This window comes from Cydia fagiglandana, chromosome 24, assembly GCF_963556715.1.
Source record: "Cydia fagiglandana chromosome 24, ilCydFagi1.1, whole genome shotgun sequence".
NCBI lineage: Eukaryota > Metazoa > Arthropoda > Insecta > Lepidoptera > Tortricidae > Cydia > Cydia fagiglandana.
This window is the reverse complement of record NC_085955.1, coordinates 3277854-3303530: the sequence shown is the minus strand read 5'-3', so window position 1 is coordinate 3303530 and position 25677 is coordinate 3277854. Positions and strand designations below refer to the sequence as shown.

The 25677-nt window shown below is 38.4% G+C and overlaps 2 protein-coding genes across 2 annotated transcripts in view; both read right to left on the bottom strand.

The window, feature by feature from the left end:
- The window catches only part of LOC134676594 (protein slit), a 250471-nt gene that overhangs the window by 141182 nt on the left and 83612 nt on the right, over positions 1 to 25677 (bottom strand). Inside the window, exon 2 of the mRNA XM_063534987.1 lies at positions 5852 to 6015. Coding sequence (XP_063391057.1) covers positions 5852 to 5997 — 146 coding nt within the window. The 5' untranslated portion in view covers positions 5998 to 6015. The remainder of the gene's footprint in view (positions 1 to 5851; positions 6016 to 25677) is intronic.
- The window catches only part of LOC134676285 (uncharacterized), a 181999-nt gene that overhangs the window by 146383 nt on the left and 9939 nt on the right, over positions 1 to 25677 (bottom strand). The window lies entirely within an intron of this gene.

Below are 25677 nucleotides of genomic sequence, written 5' to 3'. Positions count from 1 at the left end.
TACCCAAATATGTGACGTTATCTATGAAAAGGGACCTTATTGTCGATGGCGCTTACGCCATTATTAACGATGCTCCGATATAAATACAATGCCGCGCGTCGCTGAGCGGCGTATGCGCCATCGACAATAAGGTCCCTTTTCATAGATAATGCCCCATATATATTACGTGGGCCATGCAGAAAGTTTCTGGATCCTGATACATGAGAATGAGAAGACTTATTTTTAGGGTTCCGTACCCAAAGGGTAAAACGGGACCCTATTACTAAGACTTCGCTGTCCGTCCGTCCGCCCGTCCGATAGCTAGACAGGTGAAATTTTCACAGATGATGTATTTCTGTTGCCGCTATAACAACAAATACTAAAAACAGAATAAAATAAGTAAATTATAATAAATACATCGTAGTCGTCTCACACCACACACTATCACAGACAAATACACACACACGAACACAAACACGTGCACGTAAACACACACACACGTTACGCAAGCCCATGCACCTACTTTGTGAAATGCATTTTTTTTTCTCCCTTCTTTTTTCTTAACATTTTTTTTTTGTGTTGTTTCCACTTAGTTATTGTATATTAACTGTATTATTGTGGACATCTGTTATTGGCTTTGTTTTTTGCTCACTGTGCTATGCATCATGTACTTTTTGTATTGCTGTTGATGGCCCAAATAAATAAAATAAAAATAAAATAATAAATAAAATAAAGATTTAAATGGGGCTCCCATACAACAAACGTGATTTTTGACCAAAGTTAAGCAACGTCGGGAGGGGTCAGTACTTGGATGGGTGACCGTTTCTTTTTTGCTTTTTTTTGCGTTTTTTTTTTGCATTATGGTACGGAACCCTTCGTGCGCGAGTCCGACTAGCACTTGCCCGGTTTTTTCTAAGTGGCCAGTCCAGGAATTTTCAGTAGGTAGGTACCTATGTCTATGCCTAACGAAATGTGGTAGGTAAGAAGTATTAGGTATGTAGGTACAATAAAGGATTTTGCTGAGTGAAAAAGGTTTTCACTAGGTAGTGTGTAACGAAAACCTATACAAAATTGAGTTCTAGGTATGATTTATAACTACACCTTATAAAATAAAGTCCCCCGCCGCGTCTGATTGTTTGTGTGCATGTATTTTCACAATAAACTCAAAAACTACTGAACGGGTTTTCATGCGGTTTTCACCTATCAATAGAGTGATTCTCGAGGAAGGTTTATGTGTTATATATAATTTGTTAAGGTTTTGTACCGTGCGAAGCCGTGGCGGGTCGCTAGTTTATACGATAACGGTCAACAAAATCGAGTTTTCCATGTATGTACAGTCGCGGTATTTTTTGCGTAAGTAATGTAATGATTGAATGTGAAAAGAAATATTTCCTCACGAGCCTGATCATAAAGGCATATTGATCCCTGCTCGCCAATATGATGCTAATATGAACCCGCCCTTATATTGGTACAGGTAAATGCTAAAGTGTTATGATTGCGAAGATATATAGTTACAATTATATCACAGAATAAATAATAGTACTACCATACAGAAAGGAAACTTCTTACAAAACCGAAGTTTGACAGCGGTTCAGGGTCGAATCATACCGTCCATTTCTAATATATGGCAATGGCATCCCTTCAGGCTGTTTAGGGTTGTCAAAACTCAAGCCTCCTAGGAGCTTGGCACGCAAAAAGCTGAGATAACGCGAGGAAGAAGGTACGACTTTTTGAGATTTTTTAGCTACTCAACGAGAAATCTATCAAGCGATATAAGTAATAAATAAATATCTATTAGTAAATAAGGTCAAATATAAAGAAGGGGTCTTTCTTGCGCGAGTAATGTAAAAACAAATATTTCTTCACAGACCTCATAAAGACATATTGCTCCCTGCCCGCCAATATGATGCTAATATGAACCCGCCTTTATATTGGTACAGGTGAGGGCTAAAGTGTTATCATAATGATCGGTAGTTATGGTAAAGGGGCCCACAGATTACCAGTTCGCCGGACGATATCAGCCTATCAGTTAAACGCAAAATGTGACTGTTCCGAACAACTGACAGGCTGATATCTTCTGGCGAACTGGCCCCAATTTCACCAGGGTAACAGGTGCGACAATTGTAAAACATCACTGTTGCTGACGTCACAGGCATCCATGGGCTACGGTTACCGCTTACCATCGGGCGGGCCGTATTCCTGTTTGCCACCATCATTGAATTATTTAAAAAAACTTTATTATATCGGAAAGAAACAGATATTTCTCTTGCTAAGTTTATGACAATTGTCACAAGAAACACTACAATTGTAACGAAATTCCGACATATAACTCATTTCCTGTCAAGATTTACCGACAATTCTATAAATATGTCGACTAGAAAAAATAATTCTTGTTTCACAACATAATTGTAATACATACAATTGTAGCAAAATGCCTGTCAAGTTTGTAAGTATTTCTATAGAAAATATTTTATAAAATTGTAATATGTCACCTGTCGCTTGACAATTGTCACTGACAATTGTAGCCGTGGTGAAATTGGAGCCTGGTAGTCTGTGGGCCCCTTAAGTGATATAGTTAAACATGTGAAATCAAAACTTAGCAAAATATTAGAAATTACTAAAGCGGCGTTTGAAAAAAATTACAGTTTCAGGTACCTACTTACTCGGGCTCGGTACTTGTGAAAATAGCGAAGAATTATTTTACATGATTAAATTGTAAAACGGGACTTAATCGCATATTTAAGTTAGATTTACGTTTGACCATGTCTGACGTTTCGAGGGCGACGTTGTCCCCCCGGTCTCGGAGAAGACTGGCTAAATTTGACATCAACAATTCAACATCTAGCCGTGCGAGTTTTTGAACTACCCGCACTTGGTCTTGTTTATAAACTTGAACGTTTTCGTGAAATCGTGAAAGTATACTTAATTAGAATTATTTTAGTAATCAAACTAGGACTTTCTTTCGTTAAAAGTTACAAGTTTATTTTGGGAAACACTGGCATCATTTTTTGGTTTACAAAACTACAGTTTAGTGTGTTAAAAAAAACTCAAACAAACATTTGATCAATAAATAGTTCATCCCACTTCTGCTCCCGTCTGTACCAACATTGATATTACACGAAAATAATATAGCTACCCCACTATTATACGTTATGTGGGGTGCCCAGAGTAACGAAAACCATAGAGGCAGCTTCAAAGTACGGCTTCAAAAGGTAAACAAGTTTTGTTTAGGTAGTTATGTAAGAAACTGGTTAATAAGAATAAGAATAATTTATTGAGAATAACTAAGAATACAGTAGCATGCAAAAAAGGTGTCCGGTAACGGCGGTAGGCCCCAAACTAAGCTGAGCCTGTATCATGGAACTCACCAAAAACAGTATGCAACAGTTGGGACATTGGAAAAACTGACCCTAACTTTAAAAATATGTAGGAGAGTGGTATAAAGGAATAACACGTATACGTAATATTATATTATAGTTTGTAGTGTCGACTTGTGTCTATTCTCATATCCACTATTTACAATCCTGCACCAAATTAATTACTGTTTCTGTTTAGCCCAATGGTTGACTGGTAGAGAATGTCTCAAGGCGTTAAGTCCGCCAATTGTACTCTTTTTTTGTAGATTTGTGCAATAAAGTTTAAATAAATAAATAATAATGAAGGAATAAAACGTATAAGGTGTATTCGGGTAATTTAGTATGTCGGATAATTCCGAAAATTAGATGAAAATGACCCCAAATTCCATCATAATAAGAGTCCGTTTTCGGAATTATCCAACGGTTTTCGACATTCGTAATTACCCGAATATACCTTACCTAGATAAAGGTAAGGGTTTCGGGGATAACTTTTTTTCGTGTATTGAAAAGCTTTTAACTTTTTATGGATGATGATTGAAATGTGCCTTGCATTTAATGTAGGAAGGTATTTTTATGTGTGGATATAGCGTTAAAAGCTCAAATTTAGGTATTTGGAATACACATAGAAAACACATTTCTTCAAAACAAAACCTAGACAAATTATACACCTTTTTCAAGAAAATACTCTGTTGATAGCTGAAAACCGCATGAAAATCCGTTCTTTCTATATTTTCATATTACATAATTTAAATAATAAAGTGCATGCGTTTCATACATACAAAAATTTATACAAACTAGCTTACTCTATCCCTTCCCTACTCTACCCCGCCCCAAACCTAATACACCAAACGCAGTAGAAAATGGAAAAGTATAACCACAAGTCACACGGCCAACTTACATTTGCGGTCGCGAGGGCGCCACTGCTATGCAATTTGTATGGGAAAACTGTAGTTTTCGCGTTTGGGGACCGCATGGCGAGTTGATGGAGTGTATAGTTATTTTATAGGGCTTCACGCCTTTCAGTGGTAGGGATGGGAATGAACATGACCGAGACCCATTCAGGAGGCCTATTCAAACTTACGAGTACATTATAGGGCCCTATACGATCGCGTTTGTGCAATACGCTAAATTCAAATTTGCGATTGTTTCTGACGGAGCAAGGGTGTAAAGTTGTATCCAGACGAGACAATTTTTCGCCAATCTGATGAAATTCTCCGATCGAACAGGGCCGTGCGGACGCAAATACCAATTTGATTCCCCGATCACATCAGCAGGTGCGGACACAAAAATGCCAATTTTCATAGTAGAATGAAAATTGGTGATTTAATTTGTGTACATGTGGACGCTAGATGAGATTGACCAATGATTTTCCTGGACAAATCCTTTTGCATGTCTCTCTCACATGAGAATATGTCTTAATCTCGTGAAATTAGGTACTTTGGATACTTATATGGATTTTTTTTTCTTCAAAATGGCGAAAGCCATGGAGCTTCGCGAGGTCTGCAGCTCACAGAGCCATTAAGGTTGACTCACGCTAGACCGGGCCGTGCCCGGACCGAGGCCGCGTCCGACATGTAATTTTCTATGACGGCTGATCGGTGATCACATGGTGCTTTCCATAGAAAGCGAAGCTCAGGAAGCTCCGGCCCGGTCACGGCCCAGTCTAATGGCTCCTCTACACGATGGGCCAACGCCGGCCACTCCAAGGGACGCATTTATGTGTTAGAGGGAGCAAGTGATATTGCTATCTCATTCTACCGCATGGCTGCGTCCCTTGGAGTGGCCGGCGTTGGCCCATCGTGTAGAGGAGCCATAACGTGAGTCGTCCTTTAGTGGGTAGTCTTCCAAACAGGTTTTGAATGTGATGTCATATTGTCATCGGCTTTAGAACGGGTTTCGATCTGATCTTTTCCCATCTCTAACCTATTCACGCATTGTAGGGCCCCACGACCGCGTTTTGTGCAAATCGCTGGCAATTCGCGACGTAAATTCAAATTTGCGGTTTATTTTTATGGTTACGTTATATATTGTAAGTTATTGAACAACGGGACTGGGCCCGCAAGAATTATTGTTAATAGACTTGAGTTTTCAAAGTCCAACCTATTTTTAAAACTCTATTGTCACGGAATACATAATAATAGTATATCTGGGAGACTTAGCTTTGCTCGGAAAACATATAAAAATTCAAAAATGCGCGTTTTTCCAGAGATAATACCTAGCTAAATCGATTATAGCAAATTTCTTCGAAATCGTTAGAGCCGTTTCCGAGATCCCCTTTTACATTGTGCCGTTAGCACGGTACTCACAGTCGATGAGCGTCAATAGGCAGCTTCTTGGGCACGTGCAGCAGCGAGCGGCGGCGGGCACGACAGAGACAGCACTGCTAGCGACAGAGACGGCACGGTACTCACAGTCGATGGGCGTCTACAGGCAGCTTCTTGGGCACGTGCAGCAGCGAGCGGCGGCGGGCACGACAGAGACAGCACTGCTAGCGACAGAGATGGCACGGTACTCACAGTCGATGAGCGTCTACAGGCAGCTTCTTGGGCACGTGCAGCAGCGAGCGGTGCGCGCAGTCCGCGGCCGCGGGCCGGCAGCCGCACGCCCACGGGCACGCGCGTGCACGCGCCGCCAGGAGCACGACCAGCAGTAGCAGACGCATGGCTAGGTCATGGTGGCGCTGTAACAAAGAAAACAAGGGTTCAAGGTTACTTGTCAAAATAGAGGTGAGCTAAGGTACGCGAAAGGTTTAGCGCGATCAGACGCATGGTGGTACAGTCACCTGCAATAATATGTTACTCTTGGAAGGCCGCAAAAATATGTGACACGCTCTTATGGCTCTACAAATAAGACCGTGTCAGATATTTTTGCGGCCTTGGTTGTGTAACATATTATTGCAGGTGACTGTACAGTCATCAGCAATAGTATCTTACACAACTAGGGCCGCAAAAATATATGACGCGCCCTTATTGCGCTCCAAATAAGAACGTGTCACATATTTTTGCGGCCCTAGTTGTGTAAGATACTATTGCTGATGACTGTACAAGAAATACAAGGTCAGTTATCATGATGGTGGAGATGGAATAATCAAGCTAGTGGATATCCCAGAGTCGGGAGTTCGAGTCTCTCCCGAGGAAATGTTATTTGTCGTAAAAAGGAGGAGAGAGACGACTCGTCGAGCACTATCCTGGAGTCGGGAAAGCAATGTAATTTTATTATGAAACGAATTCTTCTTCTTTCCCCTGCCCTTATCCCACGTCATGTGGGGTCGGCACAACATGTTTTTCTCTTCCATTCTCCTCTGTCTTCCGTGTCCTCAGCACTCACTCCTTTCTTTCTCATATCCTCTTTCACACAATCCATCCATCGTTTTTTGGGTCTACCATACGCTCTTCGTCCATCAACATTCATCCCTAACATTATTTTGCCTATATGGCATTCATCCCTCCTCATTACATGCCCATAAATGATTATTATGAAAGGAATTATTGCCATAAAAGAGAAGTTATTGTCAAGACTTCGCACAATTCATTTTCAGCCTTATGTAACCATAAAGTTGACTAATACTATTTTAATTTCCCGATAAATTAAAATACCATCTTCCATACTGTCAAATGACGACCGGTCTGGCCTAGTGGGTCCTGGGTTCGAATCCCGGTAAGGGCATTTAGTTGTGTGATGAACACAAATATTTGTTCCTGAGTCATGGTTGTTTTCTATGTATAAAAGTATGTATTTATCTATATAAGTATGTATATCGTCGCCTAGCACTCATAGTAGCTTTGCTTAGTCTGGGGCTAGGTAATTTGATTTTTTTTTCATTAATAAATCTTACAGCTATCATAACAGTTTCCCAGTTGTGTAAGAGATCCCCTAATATGTATTTATTATTATGTATTTATTTATTTACTGTTGAGTACCACGTAAGTTGGTAGAGTCAAACTACGCTAAGTCGGCAGCGATTGAGATAGCCCAGAATGTGTATAGGTGTTATTTTAAATTTCAAAGCTCTATGAAATTATGACACTCAAATAACACTTGCACAGTCTGGGCTATCAAAATCATATGGTATAACACTAGTTGCGCCGTAATGGCATATGCAGTCGATGAGCGAGTCGAAATTAATTAAATCGTACTTGGAACCAAAAAAAACCGGTCAAGTGCGAGTCGGACTCGCGCACGAAGGGTTCCGTACCATAATGCAAAAAAAAAAGCAAAAAAAAACGGTCGGTACTGACCACTCCCGACGTTGCTTAACTTTGGTAAAAAATCACGTTTGTTGTATGGGAGCCCCATTTAAATCTTTATTTTATTCTGTTTTTAGTATTTGTTGTTATAGCGGCAACAGAAATACATCATCTGTGAAAATTTCAACTGTCTAGCTATCACGGTTCGTGAGATACAGCCTGGTGACAGACAGACGGACGGACGGACGGACGGACGGACAGCGAAGTCTTAGTAATAGGGTCCCGTTTTACCCTTAGGGTACGGAACCCTAATGCTCTAGTGCAGAAACGTATCATTTTCTGCACACCTTTTAGAACAACAATGACTCTCTTTCAGAGCATGAGAAATGAAAAATAGTTTATCTTTATACCTGCCATAATTTCCAGTTTTTAAACGCATCATAGACGGATTATGATAGGTGGATAAATATTACAAATGTACTTCCATATCCACAAACAGATTATGCAAGATGTATGCCATAAAATGCGTTCATAGTAAATCATGCGCTGGGGCCACCACACTTTACGATACGCCGGGATTGTGCAAATAATATCAAGGATAATTTATGATTTCACGTCGGCTATCTATCCGCTAATAAATGACTACTGATTTTAATTTGCTCTCGACGATTTTATAGTGCCATAAATCCAAACTAGAATAATATTTACTTATATCGATGGCCTATTGTTATACTTCGTTTTTTTAGCATTAGAAATCAGGTAAACAATCTTGATGTGTCTTTTAATTGAAAAACACAAGTCAAAAATAAGTTACGTTAAGTTAAAATTGAAAAAAAATGGACAGTCCGGCTCGGATTCGAAGCGTGTGGTCACCTGGGTCACCATTACGGCTTGCGATAAGCTAAGTGCGCGGCTCGATGCTCGGCGCCGTGCAGCAGATCACTCATGATGTTTTAAAAATATCGCAAGTTGCTTCATGTACGAAAATGTATACAGAACTAAAGAAATGTAGGGACCGCATGTTACGACCGCCATTTTTAGGGTTTCGTAGTCACCTAGAAACCCTTATAGTTTCGCCAGGTCTGCCTGTCTGTCTGTCCGAGGCTTTGCTCCTTGATCGTTAGTGCTAGAAAGCTGGAATTTGGCATGGATACATAAATCATGCATTGCAACAGAACGGTAAAATAATTATTATGAAATAATTTAGGGTACCTCCCATATAACAAGTTTTTTTTGAAAATATTTTTTTACTATGTCCAAATAGTGTGGGGTATCGTTGGATAGGTCTTTCAAAACGAATAAGGATCTCCTAAACCCATTTTTGATATACATAGTTAATATTTTCGGAAATATATATGCGCTCCGAAAGAAAAAAAATATGTTACCCCCTCCCATCTAACATTTGAACCACGGGTTCGACAAATATAAAAAATATATACGACAAATATGAAAACTAGTACTTTAAAAATACAGAGTATAGTGAAAGTATGTCTGAATACATGACTGTGTATTGGTCGGAGGGAGCTAAGTGAGACAGACGGCCGCCACGCGCCTATACTATCGCTTGCGAACTGTTCAACAATACGGTACAGTTACAACTAGTTTGCCGAGGGATTGGCATTGTATTAAATATGATACATATGAATATAATTTTCCGAAACTGGAAAACCAGGTATCGTCTTGGGTCGTCCCATTCGTTTTTCGTCAAGTTCTTAAATTAGTCCTATTCTGCTTTCGTCACTCATTCTACATTCATCACAATCGTCGGTGGCTTTCAATGTAGAATGCGTGACGAAAGCAGAATAGGACTAATTTAAGAACTTGACGAAAAACGAATGGGACGACCCAAGACGATGCCGAAAACCCTGGATTTTTTTCATTATTTTAGGGTTCCGTACCTCAAAAGGAAAAAACGGAACCCTTATAGGATCACTTGTGCGTCTGTCTGTCTGTCCGTCTGTCACAGGCTATTTTCTCGGAAACTACTGGACCAATTAAGTTGAAATTTGGTACACATATGACCCAAAGATGGACATGCCCATACAACCATTTCCAGTCGCCGTTACGACGCGGTGTAGACACATCTTGTGTCGACACCGTCTGTTTCGGTCACAATTCCAGTCGCAGAGTCGTCGCCGTGTCGACACAGTTACCAGAAATGGGGAAGGGTCGACACATGACACAAAGTGACATAAAGTGTGGTCGCCGTGTGCACACATTGTTTCGAGTTTGCGACTACTTTTTGCCAATATCATTCGTTCATTCGTTCATTTTGTTCCTGTCAAATGGAAACTGTCAGATGGAAAAATAGTTAAATAAAAATAAGTGACATTAATACGCCATCTCTAAAACGGATTACAAGACGTAATTATATATTGTTTGCATTTATATTACAATAGGACTTAAATTATAATGGGGAATTAAACTGCTCGAGTGATTTGATAAACTAAGTGTAATATAATCAACGCGCCACCACATTGTTTCAGTTTAGCCGGAAATAAAATTGTTTACTTCTCAGTGCCTGTGTTCATAACTATATTATTTGATGCATTTTTAGTACTTCGATGCGTATACTATACTTAAATAACAGAAATAACGCTTTACATACTACGAAACTTGTTAATTATGATGTATAAATATGGTTTAAGGCTGAGAAATATTGCAGTCACAAAGTAGTCGCAAATGTTTCGACTTTGTGTCGACTCTGTGTAGACACATGACACGCGCTGTCAAAAGTAATAACAAAGTTACTGGATTTACAAAATGGCTCCTTGTGTTCATTTGTTTTCAGATATTCTCAAAGTGTAAAAATGCCGTGGTCAGAGATGGGACTTAATAGATTAACTGTTTATTCGACTAATTAATGGAATAAAAAAAGTTAATCCTCAAATTTTAATCGCGATTAGTTTAGTCGACCTAACATAGGTTGAAATTGAATTAATCTGAATATTAATCTCGGTTGGAAGTTGACAAAGGGCCATTTTTGTACGTAAAAATAATAGAAATGCAGATGGTAGCCAAACACTTTGTCATAAAAGTCGAGATGGGTGCCGATTTATAGGTTTTAGGGAGTGCCGATTTCGAAAATGATGACCATTTTGGAATCCAAAATGGCGGTCATGCACTGTGTCATAAAAGTCGTCATGGATGTCGTTTTATACGTTTTAGGGGGCCCCAATTTTGAAAATGATGACCATTTTGGAATCCAAAATGGCGGCCATGCACTATGCCATAAAAGTCGTCATGGGTGTCGTTTTATAGGTTTTAGGAGGCGCAGATTTCAAAAATGATGACCATTTTGTATTCCAAGATGGCGGCCATGCACTATGTCATAAAAGTCGTCATGGGTATCGTTTTATAGGTTTTGGGGGGCGCTGATTTAGAAAATGATGACCATTTTGGATTCCAAAATGGTGGCCATGCACTATGTCATAAAAGTCGTCATGGGTGTCATTTTATAGGTTTTAGGGGGCGCAGATTTCGAAAACGATGACCATTTTGGATTCCATGATGGCAGCCATGCACTATGTCATAAAAGTCGTCATGGATGTCGTTTCATAGGTTTTAGGGGGCCCCGCTTTCGAAAATGATGACCATTTTGGAAACCAGAATGGCGGCCATGCACTATGTCATAAAAGTCGTCATGGGTGTCGTTTTATAGGTTTTGGGGGGCGCAGATTTCGAAAATGATAACCATTTTCGATTCCAAAATGGCGGCCATGCACTATGTCATAAAAGTCATCATGGATGTCGTTTTATAGGTTTTAGGGGGCCCCGATTTAGAAAACGATGACCATTTTGGATTCCAAGATGGCGGCCATGCACTATGACATAAAAGTCGTCATGGATGTCGTTTCATAGGTTTTAGGGGGCCCCGCTTTCGAAAATGATGACCATTTTGGAATCCAGAATGGCGGCCATGCACTATGTCATAAAAGTCGTCATGGGTGTCGTTTTATAGGTTTTGGGGGGCGCAGATTTAGAAAATGATGACCATTTTGGATTCCAAAATGGTGGCCATGCACTATGTCATAATAGTCGTCATGGATGTCGTTTTATAGGTTTTAGGGGGCCCCGATTTAGAAAATGATGACCATTTTGAAATCCAAAATGGCGGCCATGCACTATGTCATAAAAGTCGTCATGGGTGTCGTTTTATAGGTTTTGGGGGGCGCAGATTTAGAAAATGATGACCATTTTGGATTCCAAAATGGTGGCCATGCACTATGTCATAAAAGTCGCCATGGGTGTCGTTTTATAGGTTTTAGGGGGCGCAGATTTCGAAAACGATGACCATTTTGGATTCCAAGATGGCGGCCATGCACTATGTCATAAAAGTCGTCATGGATGTCGTTTTACAGGTTTTAGGGGGCCCCGCTTTCGAAAATGATGACCATTTTGGAATCCAGAATGGCGGCCATGCACTATGTCATAAAAGTCGTCATGGGTGTCGTTTTATAGGTTTTGGGGGGCGCAGATTTCGAAAATGATAACCATTTTCGATTCCAAAATGGCGGCCATGCACTATGTCATAAAAGTCGTCCTGGATGTCGTTTTAGAGGTTTTAGGGGACGCAGAATTTGAAAATGATGGCCATTTTGGAATCCAAAATGGCGGCCATGCACTATGTCATAAAAGTTGTCATGGGTGTCGTTTTATAGGTTTTAGGGGGCCCTGATTTCAAAAATGATGACCATTTTGGAATCCAAAATGGCGGCCATGCAATATGTCATAAAAGTCGTCATGGGTATCGTTTTATAGGTTTTGGGGGGCGCTGATTTAGAAAATGATGACCATTTTGGATTCCAAAATGGTGGCCATGCACTATGTCATAAAAGTCGTCATGGGTGTCATTTTATAGGTTTTAGGGGGCGCAGATGTCGTTTTATAGGTTTTAGGGGGCCCCGATTTAGAAAATGATGACCATTTTGAAATCCAAAATGGCGGCCATGCACTATGTCATAAAAGTCGTCATGGGTGTCGTTTTATAGGTTTTGGGGGGCGCAGATTTAGAAAATGATGACCATTTTGTATTCCAAAATGGTGGCCATGCACTATGTCATAAAAGTCGCCATGGGTGTCGTTTTATAGGTTTTAGGGGGCGCAGATTTCGAAAACGATGACCATTTTGGATTCCAAGATGGCGGCCATGCACTATGTCATAAAAGTCGTCATGGATGTCGTTTTACAGGTTTTAGGGGGCCCCGCTTTCGAAAATGATGACCATTTTGGAATCCAGAATGGCGGCCATGCACTATGTCATAAAAGTCGTCATGGGTGTCGTTTTATAGGTTTTGGGGGGCGCAGATTTCGAAAATGATAACCATTTTCGATTCCAAAATGGCGGCCATGCACTATGTCATAAAAGTCGTCCTGGATGTCGTTTTAGAGGTTTTAGGGGACGCAGATTTTGAAAATGATGGCCATTTTGGAATCCAAAATGGCGGCCATGCACTATGTCATAAAAGTTGTCATGGGTGTCGTTTTATAGGTTTTAGGGGGCCCTGATTTCAAAAATGATGACCATTTTGGAATCCAAAATGGCGGCCATGCAATATGTCATAAAAGTCGTCATGGCTGTCGTTTTATAGGTTTTAGGGAGCGCAGATTTCGAAAATAATAACTATTTTGGAATCCAAGATGGCGGCCATGCACTATGTTCAAAGTCGACATGGATGTCGTTATATTGGTCATGGTCATCATTTTCGAAATCTGCTCTTCCTAACACCTATAAATCAACATCTATGACGGCTTATATGACAAAGTGCACGGCAGACATCTTAGAATCCAAAATGGACATCATTTTCGAATTCTGCACTCCCTAAAACCTATAAAACGATATCCATGACGACTTTTATGACAAAGTGCACGGCACACATCTTAGATTCCAAACTGGTCATCATTTTCGAAATCGGCACTTCCTAAAACCTATAAAACGATATTCATGACGACTTTTATGACAAAATACGTAGCCGCCATCTTGGATTATACAATGATCATCGTTTTCGAATTCTGCACTCCCTAAAACCTATAAATCGACATCCGTGACGACGCAAGTTATCTTTATTTTCAGATCTAACAAATTGCTACAGAATACAAAGGTCAAAAAAAGAAGCGAGAAGGTAATGAAACAAGCAAAAATACAGATGATTCCTCGACGCAATTGGATGCTTCTTAAATTGTGTCCAGATTTTTTTGTCATAAAAGTTTTTATTTTTCACATATTACCCTCACAAGTTCCGTGACATTTCGACCTTGTAATTTGTTAAGTAAATGTTTTTGTTTATCCATGAGAATCCCACTAGAATAATATAATCAAGGTATGTTTATATTTGATGATTGAAATAGTAACGCAAAAAAAAAAATTATATTTGTGTCTTATATTCCTGCCGGAGACTTTTATTTTTCCTTTTCCTTCTACACAAGTTTGGCCAAGTAATAAGAATTTAGGGCTCTCAATTTTATTTTGACTTCTACAACAGTAAAGCTACGAGGCCATGTTTGGTATCGTTTTCGTATAAATTCGCAGTACCAAATTTAGTTATGGTATCACATTGACACCATTCCAAAGTAAAAACATATAAACTTATTAAAATACTTTCTTTTAAACTCCTCTTCACGCTTAAACTGCTGAACAGTTTTAATTTAAATTTAGTACACATATATTTTGACTCCCGAGACAGGACATAATAAGTTATCTCAAAAATCATCCTTTAAAGGTGTGAAATGAGGTGTAGGGGGGAATCCAGAATTGACTTCTTGAAGGTAATACTGTTTAAGTTTAGGTTTGAAGTCATGTTTTTTTAACATTTTTAACTAAATCAAAGATGTAGACCATCCCAAATTTCATATAAATCGGTTCAGCGGTTATTGATTTCCCGTACAAATTTCCACGCCACTTTTCACACCTTCAAAAGATGATTTTGGTTATAAGATCTATCCTATGTCCTGTTCCGGGACGCAAACTATTTCTATACCAAATTTCAACGAAATCGGTTCAGCGGTTAAGCGTCAAGAGGAGTTTTAAAAAAACCGGCCAAGTGCGAGTCGGACCCGCGTATTAAGGGTTCCGTACATTAAGTCCGACTCGCGCTTGACTGCACATTTCTAATAGGTTTTCCTGTCATCTATAGGTAAAGAACTATTTTGTGTATTCAGACGGACAGACATACAGACGCACGAGTGATCCTATAAGGATTCCGTTTTTTGCTTTTGAGGTACGGAACCCTAAAAAGATTTTTTTTAATTTTGTGGAATGGTGTCAATATGATACCTTAAATGGATTCAGCAACCCAGAAAACGATACCATACACGGCCTAGCACCTTCACTGATGTAGATATATCAAGATAAAATTGAGAGTCCTAAATAAACTTTCAAGAGCGGATATCTCAAAAACTATTCAACATATCGAAAAAATTGACTGAATAAACTTGTAACAAATTAAATTAACTTTCATTTTGTATAAGTGGCCATGTCGCTAAGATGCATAGTTTCCGGGATATAATCGAAAAACCGGAAAATGGGACCTTCAAAGCCCCCTCTCTTCCCCCCGCTCAAGGGCTACGGCCGGGGACTTTTGATATGTTCACCTCCTAACTTGTACTAACCAAGTTACAGAGTCAAAAATTGTGTTCCGAGCATTTCCCTCTACCACTTTTTGGAGCATTCGTTGGCTGACCTAAGTAGCTTATTGCATTTCTTTAAAAACTTTTCTGTAAAAGGTTGACGGGTGTTGGGTGTTTATAAATATGGTTTTGGTCGATTATTATCATTTGCATCGCCCATGATGACTTACTAGAATTACTTACGAGCACACGAGACACTAATAGTAGTTTGACAAACCTTGGTTTTCAAGAGATATTTTATATTGACATTTGCTGTCACAAATTTGCTGTCAGATTTAGTCGCAAACCGCACGCAAAGTGCACACAAATGTGTCGACACCTTGTTACGGAAAAGTGTACACACGGCGACGACACTTTGTTTCGAAACAATTCTAGACACATTGTGTGGACTCTGTTACGACACATCTGACATTTAGTTACCACTTTGATGATTCTGCGACTGAAATGGTTATATGGGTGTTTTCTTTATAATTTTAAAATACATAGGTTCAACATAATTTAAGAAAATAGGCAAATAATGACCCCTTTATCTCCAAAACTAATGGGACTAAAATTTTGAAAAAAATACACAAAATAGTTTTTTATCTATAGATGACAGGAAAACCTATTACAAATGTGCAGTCAAGCGTGAGTCGGACTTATGTACGGAACCCTAGAAACGCGAGTCCGACTCGCACTTGGCCGGTTTTTAAAAAGTCTAGTATGCTCAATAGCAGGCAAAAAACTAAAAGGAAAAGTTAAAATTTAAAATATTTTGAGCCTTGCCAAGATAAGGGTTAACCCAATAAATGTTATAACTATGTACCCGAAAATGTACCAATTGTTTGTTTACATTATTTAAATAATTTACCTAAAGATACAGACCGAAGTAAGTCTGCTACTACATATTTTGATAGCACACGCAGTGCAAGTGTTATTTATACGTCATAGAAGTTTGACGTTTGAAATAACACTCCTGTGCTATCAAAATCGTTGCAGACTTATCTTAGTCTGACTCTATCTATGACAAACGGGTCTACTCAGCTAAAACGTCGGAATTTAAGGTAAAAACAATAAAATGATATAGCGGTAGACCCGTTTCTGCAATTAAATATGTGTACCTATGTACAAAACGCGGGTTATTTGCGGATGGTCTAGAACGCAAAATGACTAATGTAATATTTTGTCTATATCGCAATTAGTCTACATCGCAAACGGTCTAGAGAACGCAAAATGCCCACATAATTTTTTCCGTTTTATCTTAACTTTATAGCTATGTCGACGGAGGCGGAGCCCCGCTTCCGCGGGGCTCCTACTCTGTGCTGTTTGGCCTTCGGCCATTTGAAGATACCTAACGAACCTAACCTACCTATGTAAAATGTGGTGATATAAAAAGTGGGCATTTTGCGTTCTAGACCGTCCGCGATTGACTCCAAAACGTTTAAAACGTGAGTTTAAAGTATTCTATTTAATTGCTCATGAGTGTACGACAGCTTCCACTACGCCATGTGTACACGACTGTACCCTAATGCAATCTGTCGGCGTGATTGGCCCGTAATTGTATCACTTGTGCGTCCCACTGTACTGCCAATCAAACGCTTTCGAGCTTCGTGCACTTGCAACTGAGGGCCTACCGCGAACCACGTTCGAAGTGTTGCCTCCCTATCGCACTTACGTACAAATTGACAAGTGCGACAGAGAGGCAACACATCGAACATGGTTCGCGGTAGGCCCGCTGAGTATCTAACATGATATAGATATACATACAGGTCACTGATCGATTCAGAAGAGCCACAGAATAATAGTACATTACTACAGAGGCCGGGACGAAAGGGGTTGCCGGCCGAAGACATATAGACGGCCGAGCGAAGCGAGGCCGGATAGGTCTGAGCGCGGGCAACCCCATTTCCCGCCGAGGTATGTATAGTGCTTTTCTCAAACATGCAATGAAATAAATAAAATAAAAAATCCACGAAACCCAAGTTTTATTTATAGAAAAAACTAAAAGTAAACTACACCCAAAATATAACCAACACGTACCTATATCATTATCACTCGTATGTTTTACACGAGTCGTGTATTTTTACTACCCGTATATTTTCATGTATCTTTGATTTTTTCGCCTTGTATCCGTCTGACTGTCGTTTTCGTCACATAAGTTTACATAGTCTTTCATGTTGATATCATGTTTCACGGGTGCCCCTTAATACGCCTAACATTAATTGTCATAATATGAATTCGCATAACAGATTTGGCATAAAATAATTGTTCATAACATTAAACAGGCATAATAATAAAATAGCATAACACTTGTTGCGCATAATAATGACTCCGCATAATTTAAATATGCATAACATTATTAACTATAACTGTAACTGTCATAAAATGAATTAGCATAATTTTATAATGTAAATGGATCCGGACGAAACCAACTTAACCAACTCGGTTAGGTTAGGTTCAGAAGGCCTTAGCCTTCGATGTTAGGTTTTTTTTTATAACAGCCCGATAATATTATATATATCTATAAATTCACATCCTGATTATCTCCTCAGATGTATTAAATAAATAAAATAATATATACAATCAAAATTACATTTGTCAATACCTCTAACTGGTAAATAGAACTTATACCTACCTATAAATCGGTAGGATAGAAAAAAACCATCCAAACTAAACTTTAATTTAAATTGGCTGCAATTGCCTCCAAATACCGCTTTATGGTGACATAACAATCTGTTACCTTCCTTTTATATTTATACCATTTAATAATTATGCAAAGTAGCGTTATGCTTATTACATTTATACTAAGTCATTGTTATGACAATAAACGTTATGCGCATTAACATTATGCGTACTCAGTTATGCGAAATAATGTTATGCGATTTAAAAGTTATGCGTAATCTGTCTTATGCCAATTTGAATTAGGAGTATTACGTTATGCGAATTAATATAGACCCCATGTTTCACATATATCGTTGCTTTATGCATGGAGTAAATACGTATAATTTCCACAGTGTTGACGAATTTGTAGTTACATTCATTTAAAATATGCCACAAAACTGTACTAATAAACTGTAAGCCATTTTTCTTAGTTTGTCAAATAATAAAATTGCCATAAGCAACCATATACATACTTCATCTTTGACTTGGCGGCAGAGGGAGCATGTTATTTAAAATCAATTCTGCTTACGCTGCCAATTCCAACACCTACGATTACAATTAATATTAATTTCATTATTTCGTCGGAACTCATATTAAAGTCAAAATATCAACAACGCACCATAAATCCAATAAAACAGAATGAATATTTTTCAACTTTACCTCCATAACAATTTAAAAAATATAACTACGCGTGTTTGAGTAGACCTTTTTACCGCTAACGTTTAGATGAAATATTTTAAATGTTTTTATTTGTGTAGTTAAATTTATAATCAAAAATTATAAAATTATAGAATGTATTATTTATTAAGTTCATGTTGATTTTATACAAATAAAACTGCAAATTATAGCAAACATTGTTTTTTGTTTTTTTTTTATAGGCGTAGTGGCAGAGTGTCATTACGAACCATAAAGCAAATACTGCCTCTAGTTTTTTTTAATGGATGAATGCCACGATGCTGTGTCACAAATATCTGTAAAATGAAAATTAAAAAAGAGGACTTTGCCGGCCTAGGCCTGCAAGATGTGTATGAAATTCCATTAACGACCTTTTGTCCTAGCCGCACCTGAAACGTCATACTTCGCAGCCTATTATAAGGAACATAACATCAATATTTCATTGCATGTTTGAGAAAATAATAGTACTAGTATTTTCTGTACAGAAATGACACTTCCTACAAAACCGAAGTTTGACAGCGATTTAAGAACGAATCATGCTATCCCTTTCTGCTATCACTACTCAAGTTTCGTGAACCAAATAAATGAGATAAAGTAGCAATTATTTTAGTTTAATTATTTTCTCTAACAATATATTTTTTTATAATTCGTAGAAAAACATTTTTTTTTTAATTTTCTAACTGTTACGCAAATAGTGAACACAATCGATCCTCTTTTTATAAAATAACCGGGCACTTTACCCGCCATCCGAACAATAAAAAATATAACAGAAGCACTCATAGTTCCAATTGAAATTTAAAAAGTTTTGTCCGCATGACGTTCCTTCAAGTGGAGAAAAAAAGGCGGTTGGCTATGGTTATGAATTTATTAGTATTTTTTGATAGTCATGTGGTTCTGTATAAATTATATCGGTTGATGGGATGTATGAGTATTAAAAAACATAGTAATGACACCACTCACAAAATAACGAACTCCTAAAAAAGTATTTATCAGTAAAAAATGCTGCAAAAATGTGGGAGCGAGAGTTCGATCTTCCATATTAAATTTGTATATTGCGTAATTTTCTACTGGATTTTGTTTGTCTCGCTTTAATTCGTACAATAATTTTATTAATTATGCATGCATTTGCATTGATAAAGTGTAACAATGTCATTATGAATATCAAATTTCTATGAAAATATGAAGCTTATAATGATACTCACTCACGTTAATCTGTTCAATTTTGTACAAAGTTAGCTTAGCCGACCTCTAAGTCATAATAATTTAGGCTGTTTGTATTGTATTGTATTCTATCCTATTTTAAGTACAAATTCGTTTCTAAATAGAATACGGGAGTCCCTTTTCATCTTCCAGACAGGCGTGAACAAAACAAGACCTACGTCAAGGAAAAAAACTGTTGGTTGTTCATTGCGTCTATTCAAGTTTTTTACTCACCTGCCAAAAACCCTTTCAAGCTAAATTGACTTTATTTTTGCACAAAGGCTGTGAAATCATGTAAAAGGGACTGTATCGGACAAACGGTAGCTTTCACGACCAAAACAAATCCCTGACCCACTTTGGCACAATAATAAAATTCCCGAAAACCACTAGCCACCATCTTGATTGAAACGTCAAACCGCCATCTTGAAATTATAACGTCATATGTACCCTCTCATTGAAATTTAGACTTAAACGAAAAGGAGCAGGGTCGCTTTTGTAATGATGAATTTTTGCACGGAAGTTATTGTAGAATATTCCGCTATTTGACTTTTACTAAAGCCCTATTGCTAAATTAAACTCTATTTCAAAGGAAGAACGTTGTTATTTGAGCCAAACAGTTTTTATTGTATCTCGGCTTTTGTGACTGCCAAAGGAACGCTCAAACAAAGCTCGAGGTGTGAATTGAAGTTTGAAAATGGAACAATACAGTTTGACAGCTCAATAGTTTTTTTTAAAGGCTTAGGAAGTTCTTTTTATTTTTAACTAGCCATGATTTATGAAGGAGCACGGGCGGAGCCATACAGCCAAGAATTTAATTAACGTGAGAAATTAAATTACTATTTTAATTACGCGGTGGTTTATTAACAGGTTTTTACCGGTTTTCTTGTAACTTCGAGTATTTGTAACGGACGTAAATTAAGTTATATGAATATTCAAATGTTTATTATGAATATTGATTGCTGTCTGAGCTTTCGAATATCTTTGCTTCTAATAGGCGCCATATATTACGGAAGGCCGACGAAAGGAATACATATTATATCTGATACGAGGAAAGAGTGCTTTAGACACGCATTCAATTGCATTCGCATTAAGTTTAAGCTAAGCCAAATAATTAGGGAGCTCAGATACAAAAACCGGGCAAGTGCGAGTCGGACTCGCGCACGAAGGGTTCCGTACCATAATGCAAAAAAAAACAAAAAAAAGCAAACAGAAAACGGTCACCCATCCAAGTACTGACCCCTCCCGACGTTGCTTAACTTTGGTCAAAAATCACGTTTGTTGTATGGGAGCCCCATTTAAATCTTTATTTTATTCTGTTTTTAGTATTTGTTGTTATAGCGGCAACAGAAATACATCATCTCATCTGTGAAAATTTCAACTGTCTAGCTATCACGGTTCGTGAGATACAGCCTGGTGACAGACGGACGGACGGACGGACGGACAGCGAAGTCTTAGTAATAGGGTTCCGTTTTACCCTTTGGTTACGGAACCCTAAACATCGTATTTTTTCCTTAATGTTAATTTGAATGAATATCAATTACATACAGTACTTTTGAAACGAAAATAAAAGTTATATGTAACTTCATGCACCTATTTATATATAATAGGTATGTTTAAGGTTAGGTCTCACAGCACGGATATGATGATCGTTTTTGTCTACGTGACAGCGTGATAAAACGGTATCCGTCACTTTCTATCCCGCGGTGTTAAATAGTTACAGTTATTTTATCACGTCGATAAACATGGATAAAGCCATCCATAACACACCTGCAGGACAGTTAAATATACATCAAGTACCATCCTGAGTTCCTGACAAAGAATCAATAATGTAGTCAAAATTTAAACACAGTTTATCTAGGACGGTCAACAGATCTGACAGTTGATAAACCGATAGGTAAACTTGTTGATAGAACTGTTTCCTGTCTACCTGTCAATTGACCGACAACTTAGGTAACGACGTAATAAAATTTCGTTTCCCGTATTTGGAAATGTCATTTTGCGTCTTTTATAAATTGATAATTATAGGGTAATACCTATTATCTATAGAGACGAAACTCCCAGTAGATTGCTAACTTTGAAAACCGGGCAAGTGCGAGTGGGACTCGCGTTTCTAGAGTTCCGTACATAAGTTCAACTCACGCTTGACTGCACATTTCTAATAGGTTTTCCTGTCATCTATAGGTAAAGAACTACTTTGAATATTTTTTTCATAATTTTAGACCCAGTAGTTTCGGAGATAAAAATCCATATCGTTTCTAGATCTATTAATTGACGTATCTTAAAGTTCGAATCCGGCAGATAGTATGGTTATGGTACTGTTAAGTATAGTGTCAGTCCATGAAAAGTCTGCAGCGGATTTGATATCCCACGCAGTGCACGTGTTATTTTAAACGTCAACTTCTATGAAATTATGACGTATAAATAACACTTGCACTGCCTGGCCCGACTCTATCACTGCCACCTTAGGTCAAGAAATAAATGCTCAAAAAACGTTGTAGAGGGAAATGCTAGGAACACAATTTTTAGGGTTCCGTACCCAAAGGGTAAAACGGGACCCTATTACTAAGACTTCGCTGTCCGTCCGTCCGTCCGTCCGTCTGTCACCAGGCTGTATCTCACGAACCGTGATAGCTAGACAGTTGAAATTTTCACAGATGATGTATTTCTGTTGCCGCTATAACAACAAATACTAAAAACAGAATAAAATAAAGATTTAAATGGGGCTCCCATACAACAAACGTGATTTTTGACCAAAGTTAAGCAACGTCGGGAGGGGTCAGTACTTAGATGGGTGACCGTTTTTTTTGCTTTTTTTTTGTTTTTTTTTGCATTATGGTACGGAACCCATCGTGCGCGAGTCCGACTCGCACTTGCCCGATTTTTTTGACTCCGTAACTTTGTTTGGACTAGTTACCTTACCCCCCTCTACCCCCCAGCACCGGGGCTACGGCCGGGGACTTTTGATATGTTCACCTCCTAACTAGTCCAAACACAGTTACGGAGTCAAAAATTGTGTTCCTAGCATTTCCCTCTATAACTTCTTATTGCTTGGCCTACCTGGGAACATAGGCTTATAAGATAACAACACGTATTCGGGTCCCCTAACTAGATAAGTTGATTGAGATGGATTATGTCTTGGCCAACCGGATTTGAAGAGTTGTGGCTTATTCTCAAATAGTTTAAAGTCATTTCAATATTAAATGTATATCGGCACTACCCGTTCAATGTTGTAAGTCCTTAGTTTCCTGTTAACGAAAGGTTGTCTGGAAGAGATCGCTTCTTAGCGATAAGACAGCCTGTTGTTACCTAGCTTTTAATGTTATTAGAGAATAACAATTGTGTTTAAATATGTGTTTTAATAATGTTATTAGAGAATAGTACATACTTTTGACACGAAGCCTTTTTGAGTCGTAGTGTACCTAATTCACCTTAATAAGGTTGTCTGTTGTTTAACTTCTTCATTTTTAGGGTTCCGTACCCAAAGGGTAAAACGGGGCCCTATTTCTTTATTTCTTTATTTAAATCACATGCATAAACTTACAGCTAAGGATGCCAAAACGCTTATGCGGTAGGGACAATACATACAATTAGATTCAAACACAGTCTAGAGATTAAAACATTACAACAAAACATAAACAATGAAATACGGTCAGGTTAAATCACAAACATTACATTAGTTACACATAAATTAAATTAAATTAAATGCAACATACTATAACAACAAATACTAAAAACAGAATAAAATAAAGATTTAAGTGGGGCTCCCATACAACAAACGTGATTTTTGACCGAAGTTAAGCAACGTCGGGCGGGTCAGTACTTGGATAGGTGACCGTTTCTTTTTTGCCTTTTTTTGCATTATGGTACGGAACGGAACCCTTCGTGCGCGAGTCCGACTCGCACTTGCCCGGTTTTTTTTGTATTATTTGTACTGTGTTCTGTAATGAGGTGTGCAATAAATTATAAAGAGTAGGTATTTGTATTGTATTGTAGTCTATTCCAGTACAGTCACCTGCAATAATATATTATTCTTTGATGGCCGTAAAATATGTGACACCAGGGGTGCGAAACTCCTGACTTCGGTCAAACTCGGCTCCGCTCGGCTCAGCATTGCTTCATTTTTGACAACCCTAAATAGCCGAAAGGGATAGTGACATACATTAGAAAGGGACAGCATGATTCGACCCTGAACCGCTGTCAAACTTCGTTTTTGTAGGAAGTTTCCTTTCTGTACGGTAGTACTATTAATTATTCTGTGGTGACACTCTCTTATGGCTCTATACAAATAAAACCGTGTCTGATATTTATGCGGCCTTCGTTGTGTAACATTATTATTGCAGGTGACTGTACCTTTGATGCTCACTGTACTGAATGACAGACAGACATGCCAACTTGGCATAAATGATGCCAGATCTGGCATATTTTCACTCGCTTTGGCACCAAAATTTGCCATTTAGCATCTGGCATATTATTTAACATAATATAGTCTAAGCCAAGTTTGCACCAACTTGGCAGCAACAATATGCGCCATCGCCATGTGGTTCATATTTTCATATGAATTTACACTTTTGTGGACGAACTATACTAATGTATAAAGTTGATCGAGCAGATCTTGTCAGTGAAAAAAGTGGCGGCAAATTTGAAAAATGTATGTTTTAATTTCAAGTGACATTTTTGCATTAGACATTAGTCTAGCATTTTTTTTAAATCCGAGTTGGCAACACTGCTGACAGAAACTTAAACCTGTGCCAACGACCCCGTAAATTCAATCGATGACAGCTGATCGGCGGCCCCATTTGACCCCAATGTCGCCAATTGGACGGTTTATGGCACGGGAATTGGGCCCATCAGCGCCATTGTGCGGTTATGGCCGATATCCATTCAGTCCGTTGGTGGGATGACGAAGACAGATTGCCGTATTCGAACTTCAAGATATTCACAAGAGACGACACGTACTAGATCCATTCTAGATACGTTATAGTTTACATATCAACTAGTTCTCTTTTGCAGCGCAATTCGGGCAACCAATGTCACTTTTACGTTACATAGAGTAAGATTTAATGTGAATTGGATCTCTAAGTCATATCAAATCCGTCTATTTCAAAATCCGAATCGGGCCCATTGTGCGGTTATGGCCAATATCCATACAGCCCGTTGGTGGGATGACGAAGACACTTTTTCGTAGTGGCCACCTCTACCTAATAGTTACAGATGTAATGCATAATTATTTTTACCAAACCAGCTCAGAAAAGCTCACTTTGCACTTCAAAAACTGATAGCAAAGTTGCATTTTATTCACATGTGAGGCAAAGTAATCAAATGCAAATTTTGAGTTGTTTCATGTTTGCTGGTAGAATTGACTTTTAAATAATGATTTAGGATGATAAATATTTAATACGTAACATTAATTTGATTTTGTTTGATATTTTACATTTAATATTTGCTTCGGGTTGGTGTGGTGAAAAATTTTGTGTTTCACGGGGGCAAATGTTGTTTAACCCTCGTGCTTTGAAACCCTCGCAACGCCCAAGATTTCATTTTTCGAACAACTCGCTCGTGGTTCAATTTTGGAATCTTTCGCTTGCTCGGGTATCAATATTAGCACGTTAAACAACAACTTTGCCCCCTTGTAAAACAAATAACTACCTATTTCCTTCGTATTTTCACGGAAACGTACACAACCACAGATAATGACTTGAATTTTGACAACCCTAAATAGCCGAAAGGGATAGTGCCATATGTTAGAGAAGGACAGCATGGTTCGACCCTGAACCGCTGTCAAACTTCGGGTTTGTAGGTAGTGTCCTTTCTGTACGGTAGTACTATTATTTATTCTGTAGAAGATGTATATACAAGTATGTACAAGTATATTTACAACAATTATTTACATAAATTTACAAATTCCACTGAAGAAGGTAGAGAGGCAATAGAGAGTACTCTCTCCAGGTGGGTGTTATGCCTGGGGACCGAAGTCCATTGAGAGTTGGTCGGAAGTTATATATATGGAAAGTGAC